The following is a 14,489-nucleotide window of genomic DNA, read 5'->3' on the forward strand; positions in this document are numbered from 1 at the left end:
GTTGAGACTTTTAACGTACTGTGGAAGGGTAGAGACTTCTAACCTCCCCAGCCCTAGCAGGGCTAGTGCCACTAGCTCAGGCAGAGCTGGGCTCGGCTGCTGCAGGTGGAAAGCTCTAGGTTTTTCTCTACTCCACCGGTGGGGATATGAACACATCGCAAACAAACTCAGGGGGCTGAAGACTCCCACATCCAGCCCTGCCACGACTGCAGGCATCAGCTGCCCCCTCCAATAAGTGCAGGGGCAGAAGGCGCTTACACAGCGACTCTGGCTAAGCCTCTCCGTCGCCCCGAGCCGGAAGTGCGTCTCCCTTCCCCTCTGCGCGGACTTGGCGCTGGGGGAGATGAGCAGCCGGTCCCGTCCGAGCTGTGTCACTAGCTCGCGTGGGGGAAGACGGGCGATCCGATTTCTCCACCCTGCTCCGGAGCTCCGCCTCTGTGAGTCCAGCCCTGGGCGGGCTTTACCACAGCCCGCGCAAGCCCCAGTCCCGCGAGCGCTGAGATCCCCGCGGGGTTTGCAAGCCACGGGGGAATAATAGACACCGGCTCCGCCCGCTCTCAGTAGCGCCCACAGGCCCGGCTCTCGCAGGCGCAACGTGGTTTCCAGTGCCGGCCGCAGCATGGCTGGAGCGCCCGCGCCCCGTCTGCGAGTGCTGGTGGACATGGACGGGGTGCTGGCTGACTTCGAGGGCGGAATCCTGCGGGCCTTCCGCGCCCGCTACCCCAGGGAACCGCACGTGGAGCTGGTGGAACGGAGGGGCTTCTCGGTCAGGGAGCAGTACCGCCGTCTGCGGGAGGACCTGGGGGTGAGAGGCGAGATCTGGGTCGAGGGAAGTGGGGCTGGGTAGAAGCGTCCCCAAGCGTGGCAGGGGGGGCAAAGGCGATAGCCCAGTTAGCCGCTGGGCGGCCTTGCACGGTGGGCCGGGGGCAGCGTGCCCAGGCTGGGCAGATGTGCTGCGGGCGGAGAGTGCCCCGGCTGGGTGTGCCTGAGCGAGGGGGCAGCTGTTGTCAAGGGATCGGCTTGAGAGCAAGCCAAGGAGCGCAGCGTCACTACAACGCGGAGCAGCTGCTCCCTGCTGGAAATGCTGACACGCCTGTGTGGCGGAGAGAGGGACGTGCTGTTCGTGTAACGGCGGCGGGACGAAAGGGGTCGCTGAATGCTACCGGTACCTTTCAGTTGTATCACGGCCGGCTCAGAGGGGGGCTGCCCCCAGCCGCTTGCAGAGATTTGGGGTGGGGGACAGCCCTATTTCCTTATACAAGCACAGGCACTCAGTGTGCGCTCCAACTGAAACTCTCAAACAGGGCAGCCCCCTCATGTTCACTCCCCCACGGTGATCATTTATACAGCAGCAGCAACCCAACTTTCCATCCAAGGATCTCGGAGCACTCTACAAAGGTTAACTGAGCCTGGAATGGGGTTATTGCAGCACCTCTTTGTCAGGGAGGTTACTGCAGTGTACAGAGCAGGTATAGGAAACTGTCAAAGCTGCAGATGGATCTGGCTCTTTGTCTTTGGTGGGTTCCCCTAATAGCTGATGCAGATTGAGATATATATGTGTGTGTAAGTAGTCAGGAAAGAAGACTAAAACTACTGGGATTGTGAATTTGTTTTCTTCAGATAGTCTGGGGACTGCTGAACCAAGTCACATCAGATACCTCTTGGAGACATCCACTGCTTCTACTTTTAATATCCCAAATAGGCTAGAAAACTGCCCAAGCTTGTAACTTGCAGGTAAAAGACTGTGGCACCCTATAGCCTAACAGAAAAGTTTTGAGCATGAGTTTTCGTGAGCACAGACTCACTTCATCAGATGCTGGTCTTGGAAATCTGCAGGGCCAGGTATAAATAAGCCAGAGCAAGGGTGGGGATAACAAGGTTAGCTCAGTCAACAAGGGTGAGGCTTACTACCAGCAGTTCCTCGAAGCTGGTGCCCGAATACAGTACTCAGAGCACTTAATCTAAGCCTGATTTTCATAGGCTGTTTTAATGTGATAGGGCTATTCACTTGCTTGTAGTTAATAGCAGTTTTACACTAGATACTTTTTGGCACCTGTTATTGTCCCCTACATTAAACAGGACCCTAACCCAATTGGAATAAAACCAGTTTATTCTTAGAATGAATCAGATCCTAATATCCAGATGCTTTGAAGCAAATATTTTTTCTCTAGTAGCCTAAGTGGTCTTGTCAGTGTTGCTAGTCTATAAATTATTGCCTGGTGAGTTTGTAATCCTATGTTGGCAAAGTGGATTTTAGCCTCTTTATGGATGTGTCAGCTTCTATTACTGAACCATTCCCATGCTGCCCACCCTCCAAAACTCAGAGGAGCCAGGGAAATACAGAGACAGGCACTTTTAAATCACTGGTTTGAATCCAGCTGAGGTCAGGATGACAGCAATTAATGTCCTGATTTCTCAAAATGTGCTTGGTGCTGTTCATGCATGTAATAAGAAATTGTCTCAGTCCCAGAGACTTTATAAATATGAAAATAAAATACCATGAACAAGGTATTGTAAACTGTTTGAGGGGTAGGTACAGTGTGTGTGTGTCCCCTCCTAGCATGTTGAGAGAGAGAGTGTGTGTCCCCTCCTAGCATGTTGAGTTAATCATGAGCAGGGAGTCCAGTGTCTACACTGATTTAAATGATTTGATTATAGGTGTGTATCTTAGTTCCGTATTTAAATGATCCCCCTCCCCCTTAACTAAATCCTTTTTAGTACTTTTTTTGGTATTTATATCCCAGTCATTTTGTATTTTAACTCTTGCCTAATTGATAGTATTTTACTAATTGTCCATTTGTTTTGAACTTTAACCATTGCCTACTTCTGCATTTTAGTTGTTAATTCTTGTTTAAAATTAAATGTTGCTTCCTTCCTATTTACGATCATAATTTAAGATTACCTAATTTCACTTTTAAAAAAAAAAGCAGAGCATTTACAAAATTATGTTTAACTCCTTTCTTTTTACTGTATTTAGCTACCAGTTTGTCTGGGTGACATGATCAGGGTTCTGCTGCTCAACTGACAGGTTTCACAGTACGATAGCTGGATTCTAGCTTAGCCAGACTGAAAACTGGATTGGACATCCATTGGCATAACAAGACTATCTAGAGTTGTAATAAGTAGAGTAGAATTTTGAGTCACAAACAACCTTCATTCTGAGGGCGTTTGTAACGGAATAAAATGTTACGGTTCTTTTAAAAATGCACTACTGGATATTGACTTAATACAGCTTTGCAATGCAGAATTAAAAACACTTTTACCTTTTTTTTTGTAGTTTATGGTTAACGCAGTACTGTATTCTTTGCTTTAGTTATTTATTGGGTTGTTTGTTTTGGTCTCCCCTGCTTCCTGATTGTGTACTTCCAGTTTCAAATGAGGTGTAGTCAACTGGTGGTAGCGTCGTAACTTGAGTATTTGCAACTCTAGTTTAAAAAAAACCAACAACTTAACAAACAACATTTTGGGAAAGCCAGGGCCACCCAGAGAAGTGGGGAAGTCGGCCGAGGGCCCCCAAACCGAATGGTGTTGTGACGTGACACCCAGATTGCATCACTCACTAACTTTTGATGACGGAGGAGCTGAGCTGCTGCTGCAGAGTGACTGCAGCATGGGCTGGGTCTCCAGCTGCAGTGGCTAACCAGCCAATCTAAAACCCCAAGCGTGGATTTGGGGCAGCTAGCCCGCTGTGGGGCTCATGCCGCCACAGGTGCTATTTTTAGAACACTAGTTGACCGGGGTAGTGGCATGCACATGGGTCTCCTGAAGCTGGAAATTACAGCTCAAGCTCCCCCATAGACATTCCTGAAGCGTGACCAGAACTTAGCCCCCCGCAGTCCATTTCATCTTTTACACCAGTGCTTCCCAAACTTAAAACATTCGCCTACCCTGTTTGGGACTGTGGCCTTATAGGCGTGCCCCCTCTCCCAGGTCTGTCCCAGTGCTTCTCTCCTGATTTTCTGCCGTGTACCCGTTGAAATCCTCGTGAGACCCACCAGTGCTACATGTCACCGCACTTTGGGAAACACTGTTTTATGCTATTGTGATGTCCGCTAATAAGAGGGTGAGGAGTGGCAGCAGAGGAGACCAGTGTTGGTTGGCATTGCAGGGGCCTGCCCATGCCCCACCTTCCTGTGGAAGCACTGGGCCGTGCTGCTTCTAGTGGATGTGGGGTACAGTCCCCCCTGCCCTTGGAGTGGCATGGCCTAGCAGTAGTACTCGTGGGCCATGCTGCTGCAGGGAAGGATTGAGTGCCCCGTACTCATCAGAAGCAGCACGGTGCTCGCAGGCGGCGTGGTGGAGGGATGCAGGGGGCACATGTGGCCCCCCTGCGTACCCCCATGTGTTGCCTGTAATTGGTGGTGGGTTTTGTGGTAGGTTTTCTGCTACAACCTGCCGTGAGACTTTCTGTGATTGGAGACAGGCCACCAACCAGCCCAGGCAGTTTGGTCTCCTGTGTCTGAAATGAGGCACAGCAGTTAGCTAGATGGAGGGCTAGACCCCACCCAGGCCAGTAGAACCATAGTCTCTTAGTAAGGAGCAAAGGTGCCTGTGACCAGTACAGCTAACCACCCAGTCCAGTAGTGTTAACTGCTTTTTGTGTGAGTTCCTCTCCTCCCCTCATACTTGACCAATACACTGGTACTTAAAACTCCCACCTATGCTGTGCCCTGGCTTCCCTTCAGCCCCTTGCTACCCTCAAGGGAGTTACCTCTGAAAGTGAACTTCCACCTAGGCTGTTTTACAACTGTGCTTTCAGCCCTGCCTGGCTGTAGGTCAAACACCTCTTCCGGTCTGTTTTCCATCAACTGCAGTGTGTCTTTGTCGCACCTGATTCCTCTTCCTCTCCACTTCAGTACAGCTCCGGCAGCACCATGAAAACACGGCCTCTGATAGCTGAGGAATGCACAGCAGATCCCCCTCCGAAAACAGTCTGCTGTGATTATGGAGGGAGTACGTGCACTAGAAGCAGATAAACTAATCTTCATACAAGCAGGCTCACCCCTGTGCTTGGAGCAGGCACCAAGACAGAGCGGGAGGCAGCTTGTGCTTCCTGTATTAATGAGCAGTGTTCCCTGTAAGCTGAGTGCTTGGGTGGCTGCCCAGGAACTATTCAAGTGCCACCCAGCTGATTAGCAGAGCGCCCAGCCTGTGTGCCAATTGGTGGTGTACATCTGCACATGCTTTGGTGCGCACAAAATTTATTCCACCCATGGATGTTTAAAAAAACAGAGGAAACACTGGCTGTGGAGACCAGTCCAGTCCCCCTTTGCAAGTGAGGGCGGCTGTAACTCGTTCCCCTGTTTCCATGGGCAGGGGAGCAGAATCACCAAGCTTGTTATTTATGAGAGTCGGAATGGTCTCAGTGCTGCATGAGCCTGGGAACAAGAGGCTCACCACGTTGAGGGCCAGTTCTGCCCTTCACAGTGACCACCCATGAGCGTGTTTAACCTCCATTTCTTTATCTGTAAGAGTCAGGATAAAATCTGCCTCACAGGGCAACAAGGATAAGGACCACGAAATGCCACGTGTTACTGGAACACCTTTGTGACAGCAAGTTAGAGAAGGTTGCATTCTGTGAAAATCACACTCATCATTGTTCTGTCTGGTCCCTTTCAGCCTCTTGGCTACAGATATATGAAACAAAATGTAGGGCCATGCCTCTGCTCTGCAGAAGGCATTATCTCTCATCCTCAAAAGAGAAGCCTAGCCCCTCTGCTGCCTTTCAAATCCAAACCAGTCAGTTTGTTCCCAGGGCAGGTGGTGACTGGCCTATAGGTCTCTAACCAGTGAACAGCTGGCCCCTCTCCAAGCACAGTTGGCTTTAAATGCACCTTTATTGCCAGGACCAGGTGGGGTGGCGTTGATGAAGCTTGCGCAGTTGCTCTCACTGCTGAACCTGCTGTGTGGATGAGGGACTACAGGCACTAGCACTGAATTTCACAAGATTGCTGCAGGTGGAAAAAGTACCCCAAAAGTTACTTGAGTAAAAGTGCAGCTACTTTCACTTCTGGATACTTGAGTACATTCAAGGTGTAGCATGTGTGCTTTTACTCAAGTAGTTTTCCAGAGGCTCAGCAGAGACTTGTATTTACCTACATCCCCCACTTGCTGTAGTTTTACTCAAGTAACTTTTGGGGTACTTTTCCATCCCTGCTAGAGACACCCCCACTCTCTTGCTGTAGACAGTAATCCCCCAGCCAGCACTCTGCCTGCACTGGCCCTCACAGTACAAATACTTATCTAAACTTTGAATTTCCTGCCTTTAGTCATGTGGTCACAAACTTAAACATCTTCAAACAGCCTTTGCACTGATGTTATCAAGATGGGGAAACTGTTCCAAAGCCAGAATCTGCTCTTAGACATTTCAATCTTGCGGCTTGAGGCCCTGAGCAGCACCTAAACAAAAGTTTTGAGCGCAACACAACCATGCTTCCAGTATTTTTCAGTTGTGGTCTGCCGAACTCCATTGTGAAGTGTGGGGATAACTGAGGATAACTAGACATAGCAGTCGATGGCTTGTCTGTGACTTGAGCCATGCAATTGTGTAGCTAAAATCAACTTACCTGTCGACTGCTAGGGCTGTCTACACGGAAGAAGGTCAACGGGAGTATTTCTTTGACCCCGGAAAGTACTGTTTTGCACATCTGTGAAACAAAACCACAGAAGATTGACCCTGAACAGGTTGATCTTCCACATTAGTGTGGCTGTAGGCTGAGTCTCCATGTCCCAATCTGTCTCTGATCTTTCTGGTGGCGTGCTAGTTATCACGGTGCAGTGTTCCTGGGGTTTTGCGTGGTGGGTGGCCTGTTGATTTGTTTTTGTAATGAGACAGCTTTGTCTCCTGAGAATTGGAATGGGATCCAACACGTCACGTCACAAATGGTAACAACTTCCAACCATTACTTGTCTGGGCTGGATTTGTCCTGGCAACCCATTAATCACTTATCTCAGCCATTTGGCCTCCCTCCCTGAAAGGTGGACAAAATACGTCCTTGGGATGGGGAATACATTCAGTAGCAGTGATGCCCAAAGCTACAATTAAGAGAACTGCTAATTTTTCTTCCCTTTCTTCCAGGCTAAGGTAGCTAATATCTATGAATCCCCTGGCTTCTTTCTGGGGTTGGAGCCAATTCCAGGAGCTGTTGAAGCCATGCAGGAAATGATCCATATGCAGGAGTAAGGACACTTTGCATTGCCCCACTCTTCTCTATTATCCATGTTCTCTGACGACTACTAATCAGGGCTGTTTCTTTTTAGCACTGACGTTTTTATTTGCACGAGCCCGTTGCTGAAGTATGAGCACTGCATCTCAGAGAAGGTGGGAGAGCTCTCCTCGCTCCTGTTGTAAGGTTGCTATTGCAGAGTCCAGGCACCTGCAGCTGCTAGTATGTGCCCACGTACCACGCCACTGCCAGCAATGTCTGCAGGGCCCCATCGGGGTGGCGGCTGTTCAGCCGGAGAGGAAATATAAAAGGCCAGGAGCAAAAGTTTCTGCCTTACATCCGAGTTCTACACAGTGAAAGCCAGAACATCAAACACTTAACCAAACCAGACAACCAGCAACTTTCATCAGCTCATACACACAGCAGCAAGAAACGCACGCGGTATGGTCCAGTAGCAGCTGGCCTGACTCCCTTCAGACCCCGGGAGCGCTCGGGGGTGTCTTATGCATTGCATTGGGAGGGGACTGCATGCCTGAGGTGCCTCTGAGAAAATCTTGACAATCAAAAGCTTGGTGCCAGGCAGGAATGTAGAGCAGGAGGGGCTTACTTAAGGGTTAGATAACAAAGGGCCCACATATGCTGTAAGTATATACCATAAATAGACTCTCCTCTCAGCTTGCTCCACACCAGTGTAACTTCATGGTGCTGGTCTTGTCTTACAGTGGTGTAAGAAAGGAGACTGAGGCCTTAAGTCTTTGAACGGTATTAACAAATTGGGCAGAGCCTGTGGGCTCCTGGCAGGTGGTCAGGGCAGCTCTGAGATTTGACACGGTTTTGGGATTCAGTGAAGTAATGAGCAAAAGGCACTGAAAGGACAGTTCACGGCCATCCTTCCAGTGCCCTGTGCCAATTGCAGGGTTCTTAATGCTCCTAGAAGAGATCTGGGCCCACAGCAAGGGATCACTGTACTGTCACAGGTCCCTGTGCTAGTCTGTATTCTAACAAAACAAACCAGCAGTCATGTCGCACTTTAAAGACCAACAAAATGACTGACTAACATGACTGCTGTTTTGTACTACGAACAGTCAGACATGCAACTGATATGTCTACACTACCAAGTTTTGTCACTAAGAGCCACAGTGGCAATGTTCACACTTGTGTCACTTTTTCTGCAGGGGGGGAGGGAGAAGGACACACCCATTTTTGGCAACAAAAAACTTCCTCCCCAAGAGAGACTTTTCTTGTCCCCTTCCTTTATTGTTGACAAAGAGCCAGTGTAAACGCTGCTGTTTGTTTTGAGAACAGAACTGGCCTCCACCAGTATCCCACAATGCCCGCCCTGATGGCTCTGCTCAATGTTTCATGGCTGCAGACTTGCACGCCGCCCCTTTCAAAGCTCTGGGAAGTGTCTGACTGCTGATTGAGCTGCTCTATTGGGGAACAAAGAACAAATCCCTGGACTGCTCTTCAGCCCAGGCAGACTGGTGCTGCAAGGGGAAGGGGCGTAAGAACCACCACACTGGGTCAGACCGTAGGTCCATCACGCCCAGTATCCTGTCTTCTGACAGTGGCTAATGCCAGGTGCCCCAGAGGGAATGAGCAGAACAGGTAATCGTCAAGTGATCGATTCCCTGGAACACTCCTCAGCAGGGAGAGCTCACAGAGCTACTCATCATCACACTCCAAAGCAGACGAGGAGGCTGAGGGAGAACTCCAGGAGTCTCAAGAGCTGCAGCTAGCAGCTCTGCCTTCCCCCACCATGGCATGGTGGGGTATGTATCCCAAGAGCATTGCTCACACTGTCGATGATGGTGTACCAATGTGGACGTGATCTGTTGACAAGTGTGAATGCCCTCTGGCAACTTCTGTCGACGTTTGGGTGTCAACGTAAGTTTTGTCAGAAAACTTGGTAGCATGGTCATCCCCTAAATAAAATCCTTCTCCTGGTCTTCTTCCTCCTGACAGTACAGCTGGGTGGAAAAGCACTTGGGTCCTAAGTTTGTGGAGCGAATCATTCTGACCAGAGATAAAACTGTTGTATCCGCTGACCTGCTGTTTGATGACAAAGACACCATTCAAGGTTTGGGAAGCGCAAGGTGGACGTTTCACAGCAAATGATTTACTGTTGTTTGGAGGAAAGACTGACTAACTTCAGCTCTCCGTTCTGGCTCTTCTCAGGTGTGGAGCCCAAGCCACGCTGGGAACACGTCTTGTTCACCTGCTGCCATAACAAGCACCTTGAGCTTCAGGCACCACGTAGACGGCTGCAGTCGTGGGCCGACGACTGGCGGGGGATAGTGGAAAGCAAACGCAGACATGGTGTGGAAAAAGAATGCCATGCTCATCTCACGGCTGATGGAAACACACATGGTGGGAACTGGCAATGAAACCCCACTGAAAGGAAACGTACTGACCCCGGTAGAGCCAAAGATACCAAAGCTGATTTAAGATTTGTATCATCTCTGGAATGTTGGTGCAATTAAATTACTGAATGTCTATAAGAGTCATTAACTATGTTTGGAAGGAGAAATTTGGCAGAGATGAGTCGTTCATTATAACAGTAGGTGTAATATTCTGGGGCTGGCAGGAAAGAAATATGAAGAAATTAGAGGAAGTAGGAGTTGTGAAACTCCATGACTGTACACTACCCCCCATCTCATTCCCTCATGTAATCCTCCTTCTTGGCAGTCACTCAGTAACAAGTAGGGCATCTTCCTGTCACCCTCCTGTTTGTGAGTCAAATACCTGAAGCTGTAAGTATGAGAGAGACCGTCACGTTAGGAAAGGAAATTTTGCTTTCAACAGTTTAACTGTTTTAATAGTTTCACATGCTAAGCCAGATTGGCTGGTCAGCACCCTACCACTCTTTCCCCTGCTTGGCACAGAATGAAAGTAGATCATTCCATTTCCTGGTTCTCCTGCAGGAATGTGAGCTGGTGAGACGTGGACTGCAAATGCTGTAATCAGTGATTATCCGATCCAGAACTGTTTACACTTAAGTTCCTTTTAGGTTAATGTTTTTATTAAGAGTAATTTTCCCACAGCTTCTACAAGACAGGTTGTCTGACTCAGCTGCAGTTTGCTGTTCCTGTTCCCTTTTAAATCTTAATCTGCATCTTTTCCACCAGCTATGTTGTAGTGAATCCATTATTCCAATTGATATTTAACATCAGCAGGGCTAGTTCTGCATCGTAATTAGCTGGCCAGATGCCTGTGGTACGAGGATGCTGGCTCACGCTTAGTCCTGAGGTATGCAATTAGACTGTAAATTGTAGAGGGGAAGAATGTGTGTTGTCTCCGACTGCGAAATAAAGACTGTACAATTTACACATATTTCAAAGCTATAGTCACTGCACAGACAGGCAGCAATGGTAGCAGGTAGGGTGACAGTGATGCAAAAGAATGGTGTTGGGTTTGAGTTACCTGACAACCATGCTGAGAAGGGTAATTATCAGAAATGGTTATTTCGATGATGGTTCAGGAGTTGTTTGGCCTGATCCCTAACAGCCATAATGTATTCTGCATTATTATAGTTTAACTGCTAATCCTGCCGTCTGGTCCCATGTTCTGGCTCCGCCCACGGGTCTTTCAGATGGAGACAGAATTTCAGGAATGTCTTTCTTCCTTTACAACTGGTTTCACCAGTATCTTGCCCTACCCTGCAGGTGAAGGGGGCTCTAAAGATGAAGTCAGAAATCTCTTCTCACTCCGTAACAGTCTTAAATTACTCCCTCTGCTCTGTCCAGCATCAGTCCTTTGGGAGCGGGATGCCTACAGCCGTATGTTTGCTCAGGTTCCTGGCCTCTTCCAGCTGCTCAGGAGAGCAATAATCCTCAAGGAAGACCTTGGCCAGGTTGCTCAGCCTCCTGTTAGCCGAGAGGGAGAAACGTAGCATGCACTCCACCACCGGGAGTGCCGTGGTCTGCTGGCGAGACCGTGGGGTGGTCAAGTACATTAGAGTAGTGACTGCTGACATCACTGTCTCCTCATTTGAGCTGGACAAGCAGTTTATTACAGGTGCCACCCCATCTGCCTCCAAGATATAGTCCTTGTTTGTCTTATCCAGGCAGAGATTACAAAGACCACCTGAAACAGAAAAGAGAGCAATTGTGGCCCCAGCTACCACCATCTTAGATCACCCTCTTACTAATGCCTAATTCCCTGTGGACGTTGAAGAGAACTGCTACGGCCAGGATCCTCAGCTCCTTCGTGGGGCTTGTCTGTGTGGTAACTAGCATCAAAATAACTAAGCATTTCCATTCATGTCTTTTAGTTAATTCACAACAAGTCCTATCTGTGCTCACATATGTTTTCTTTACAAACCACCACCTCCTACTTGTTGTATCACAACAGGATGCTCTTGTGAACTAAGGGTCTGCCCACATAGCAAAGTTATTTGGAAATAACTATCCTAGTGTCTACACGACGCAAGCGCTATTTCGAAATCAGTTCAAAAAGCAGGTGGCTTATTTTGAAATTGGTAAATCTCATTGCACAAAGAATATCGCCCATTTTGAAATAGGCTATGTTCCCTGTCTTAATAGGAGATATTTCGAAATAAGCCACAGTGTGTCCAACGGCTCTGTTTCATAATAGGCTCTATTGTGTGCAGATGCTGTATTTCAAAAGAGCTGGGTGCTATTTCAAAATGCTTGTGTGTGTAGCAGCATCATTTCAAAATAAGGTATTCTGGAATAGCTGTATGTGTAGACATATCCCAAGTTTGTCCCGTACATAGACTTGGCACTTACCAAACCAAAGGTGTGAATTCCACCCAGTTTAACATGCTCATTACTGGTGCATACTGTTGGAGGTGACATCTTTCAGCTCAAGTCCCTATCCAGTCTCTCACATCTGTTCCAAAGAGATTTTTTTTACAAGTTGAACTTCTAGTCTGGCACGCTCTCATCCAGCAACATCTGTAATCCAGCATCATTTTAGTTAGCCAGGTGACCTGGGTCTGTCCCATGAAAGCTCATCTCCGAATAAATAATTTTGTTAGTCTTTAAAGTGCTACATTTCTGCTCCTTTGTTTTGTCACTTATCATGGGTGTGGCCAAGTTTCCAGTGGTCCCATAAAGTTTGTTTACAGGCACCAGTCCTGGCTCTCAGTGTTCTGTGCTGTTATTCTGCTGTAATTTACCCCTAAATGTCTCCTAAGAGCCCAGTAAGCAGTGGAAGTATTGGTAATGCTCCTAGATAATATTGACCTTCTGTGGTCTGGCAAATTCTCTGGTTCGGCACTGGTCAGGTCCCAAGCATGCCAGATTAGAGAGGTTCAGCCTGTACTGCCATTGTCACTAGTATCTGAGGACCTTCCAGTAGTGCCTTAACCAGTTTGAACGACATTTGCCATAGATGGTTCATCATGGCTGAGCCTCTCTCCCAAGTTCAAGAGGGCTAACAAATCAGAGCAGCCAGGCTAGCGTTCTCTGACCCAGCCGTATCTAATCAGTGCTTCAAACTACTATTGTTCACATATAGCTTTACATCTACTCCTTACCAATTGCAAATTCCACAAGGGTCTCATTGTCCTCTGTAAGCATATCCAGGAACAGATCAAGGACTTGAAGCTGTCTGAGATATTCGTAGTTCTTGGGGTCATAGGCGAAGTTGGCTAGATTAGCCAGCACTTGCTCCTTGGCGTCTGCAATATATAAGCAACATTTAGAGAAGAGACTGCTGAAGTGGATTGGGCTAATTCCTGAAAGAAGAAAAAAAAAGTCAAACCAGTGTCTGACAAGAAAGTTATGATTGTGACATTTGGAATATATTTGAATAAAAAAGAAAAGGGTTTATCTTTTTCACTCACCTGGACTCTCTGTTACCTGGAACTCTGTGACCAGCGCTTGCAAGTATTCCAGCCGCCCCAATTCCAGCAGATCCTGCCGCTTTTGGGACATGGTGCTAGAGGAAAATTAAGTTTTGTTCAAAATGATGTCAGAATGGCCTCAGCTTCACTGCAAGGTTCATACAAGTATTTTAATAAGTGTAGAATAATCAGATGATTTTATTTTCCTTTCATTCAGATTCACTGGGAAAACTGTGAGTGGCAGTATAAGAAGCCAAGGCCCTGTCCAGGTTTGGATCAAAACCATGCTAGCTACAAATGGATTTATCTGATCTGCACTTATCTTTACTGAAAATCATTGACAATTGTCCCATGTTTGGACTAACATTAGTGCAGCTTCATTAGCGACAGCAGACAAGGCATTCATTTTTATTGTACTCTTCTAACCCTTTCCTAGCTAAAAGTTGGTAAACCCTCCTCATCTTGACTTATTTTGTCTCCATCATTGCAACGTTTGGTGGATTTGTTATGTTGATTTTCCTAGTATAGATGAGATCAGTCTGAATGGAGCCAAAGTGCTCTCCGTGCTTAAAATGCACTATTGCCAATCTCAACCATTCAAAAACAGAGAATGAGGATGCACAAAATGAAATGGGTTTAAAAACTGCCCGATCTGCAAATAAAATAATACATTTTTGTTTCTATTTGCCATGAGGTTTCTGAACCTTTAGGCTGCACTGGATGTGGGTGAATCGGTCACGTTCCCATGCTTTCCCCAGGCAAGGCGCAGAGCTAGAAACTTGAGTTTTTTCAAAAAATGAAAGACTCTCACAGTCACAGGACTCCAGGAGCTCGGGCTTTAAGAGCCCCTAAACCCAATTACTGCAAGACTCCCACTGAAGAAATCAGAGGATCCAGCAACTGCAACACGTTCCTGCTCCACGAGTCCAGGTTAGCACCCAGGTGCCCCCTCACCCGGCTGCAGGGTGATCCCGCTTTGCAATGTAGCTCTCAACTTACTCGATCCCCAGCTGGCCCTGGCCCGGGCCCTGCACCCAGGTGACACGCGGGACCTGCACGCGCCGTTCTACCCGCGCGGCCTCAGTAGCCCCTCCGCAACGCCCGCACCCGCAGAACGCGGAGAGCGGAAATAACGTCAGGGCAACACGACAGAAGGGCGGGAATGCTGAGACGGACCGGAAGTGTGGCGTCAGGAGGGCGGGACACCCCGCCCCAGGCTCTTAACAGTGTCCCGCCGCGGCTCGCTATGAGGCGTATGTCGGCGCGGAAGCGGCTGGCGAAGCCCCTCCTCTTCGGCGGTGTCTTGTGTGCGCTGGCCGCCGCCTTCGTGTGCAGGTGCGGGGAGGGGGGTGTTTGCCGGCCGAGCTGTGGGCGGGGGCTCAGCGGGGTGCTGGGGGCTTTGGTGGGGGGGGGGAACGTGCTCAGCCGGGTGGAAGTGCAGGGGGCTTTGGCTGGCGGCGGGGGGGGGGGGAGGTGCTCAGCCCAGTGGGGGTGCTGGGGGCTTTGGCTGA

General features: G+C 48.6%; 2 protein-coding genes across 5 annotated transcripts; one reads left to right on the forward strand and one right to left on the reverse strand.

The window, feature by feature from the left end:
• The first annotated feature begins 446 nt into the window (after window positions 1–446).
• NT5C (5', 3'-nucleotidase, cytosolic) lies at window positions 447–9,696 on the forward strand. Its single transcript, XM_075014722.1, has 5 exons — window positions 447–805; window positions 7,079–7,179; window positions 7,261–7,321; window positions 9,132–9,246; window positions 9,345–9,696. Exons 1-5 carry the CDS (start codon window positions 620–622, stop codon window positions 9,551–9,553), a joined length of 672 nt encoding a protein of 223 aa, XP_074870823.1. The 5' UTR covers window positions 447–619; the 3' UTR covers window positions 9,554–9,696.
• On the reverse strand, window positions 1,215–14,077 carry ARMC7 (armadillo repeat containing 7). Of its 4 annotated transcripts, XR_012648265.1 has the most exons (5): window positions 13,978–14,077; window positions 12,979–13,073; window positions 12,670–12,813; window positions 11,918–12,085; window positions 11,118–11,252 (listed from the first exon to the last, which is right to left on the reverse strand). XR_012648265.1 is itself a non-coding variant. In XM_075014723.1 (4 exons), the coding sequence occupies exons 2-4, from the start codon at window positions 13,067–13,069 to the stop codon at window positions 3,310–3,312; spliced, it is 351 nt and encodes a 116-aa protein (XP_074870824.1). In that variant the 5' UTR covers window positions 13,070–13,073; window positions 13,978–14,077; the 3' UTR covers window positions 1,215–3,309. The 4 variants fall into 4 exon arrangements, 3 of the variants coding, with proteins under 3 accessions (XP_074870824.1, XP_074870827.1, XP_074870825.1); XM_075014723.1 differs by lacking the exons at window positions 11,118–11,252; window positions 11,918–12,085 and adding an exon at window positions 1,215–3,425; XM_075014726.1 differs by lacking the exon at window positions 11,918–12,085 and having other exon boundaries at window positions 9,834–11,252; window positions 13,978–14,066.
• Between the last annotated feature and the right edge of the window lie 412 nt (window positions 14,078–14,489).

Source organism: Carettochelys insculpta, chromosome 20 (genome assembly GCF_033958435.1).
Source record: "Carettochelys insculpta isolate YL-2023 chromosome 20, ASM3395843v1, whole genome shotgun sequence".
Taxonomy (NCBI): domain Eukaryota; kingdom Metazoa; phylum Chordata; order Testudines; family Carettochelyidae; genus Carettochelys; species Carettochelys insculpta.

Bases quoted from the DNA above. Each gene is read 5' to 3' on its own strand.
- NT5C (XM_075014722.1), top strand. From the start codon at position 620: ATGGCTGGAGCGCCCGCGCCCCGTCTGCGAGTGCTGGTGGACATGGAC. The intron at 806-7,078 runs GTGAGAGGCGAG...CCTTTCTTCCAG, and splicing joins GTCTGCGGGAGGACCTGGGG to GCTAAGGTAGCTAATATCTA. The intron at 7,322-9,131 runs GTGGGAGAGCTC...TCCTCCTGACAG, and splicing joins AGCACTGCATCTCAGAGAAG to TACAGCTGGGTGGAAAAGCA.
- ARMC7 (XM_075014726.1), bottom strand. From the start codon at position 13,069: ATGTCCCAAAAGCGGCAGGATCTGCTGGAATTGGGGCGGCTGGAATAC. The intron at 12,814-12,978 runs GTGAGTGAAAAA...TATATATTGCAG, and splicing joins CCAGGTAACAGAGAGTCCAG to ACGCCAAGGAGCAAGTGCTG. The intron at 11,253-12,669 runs GTAAGGAGTAGA...TTTCTGTTTCAG, and splicing joins CCTTGTGGAATTTGCAATTG to GTGGTCTTTGTAATCTCTGC.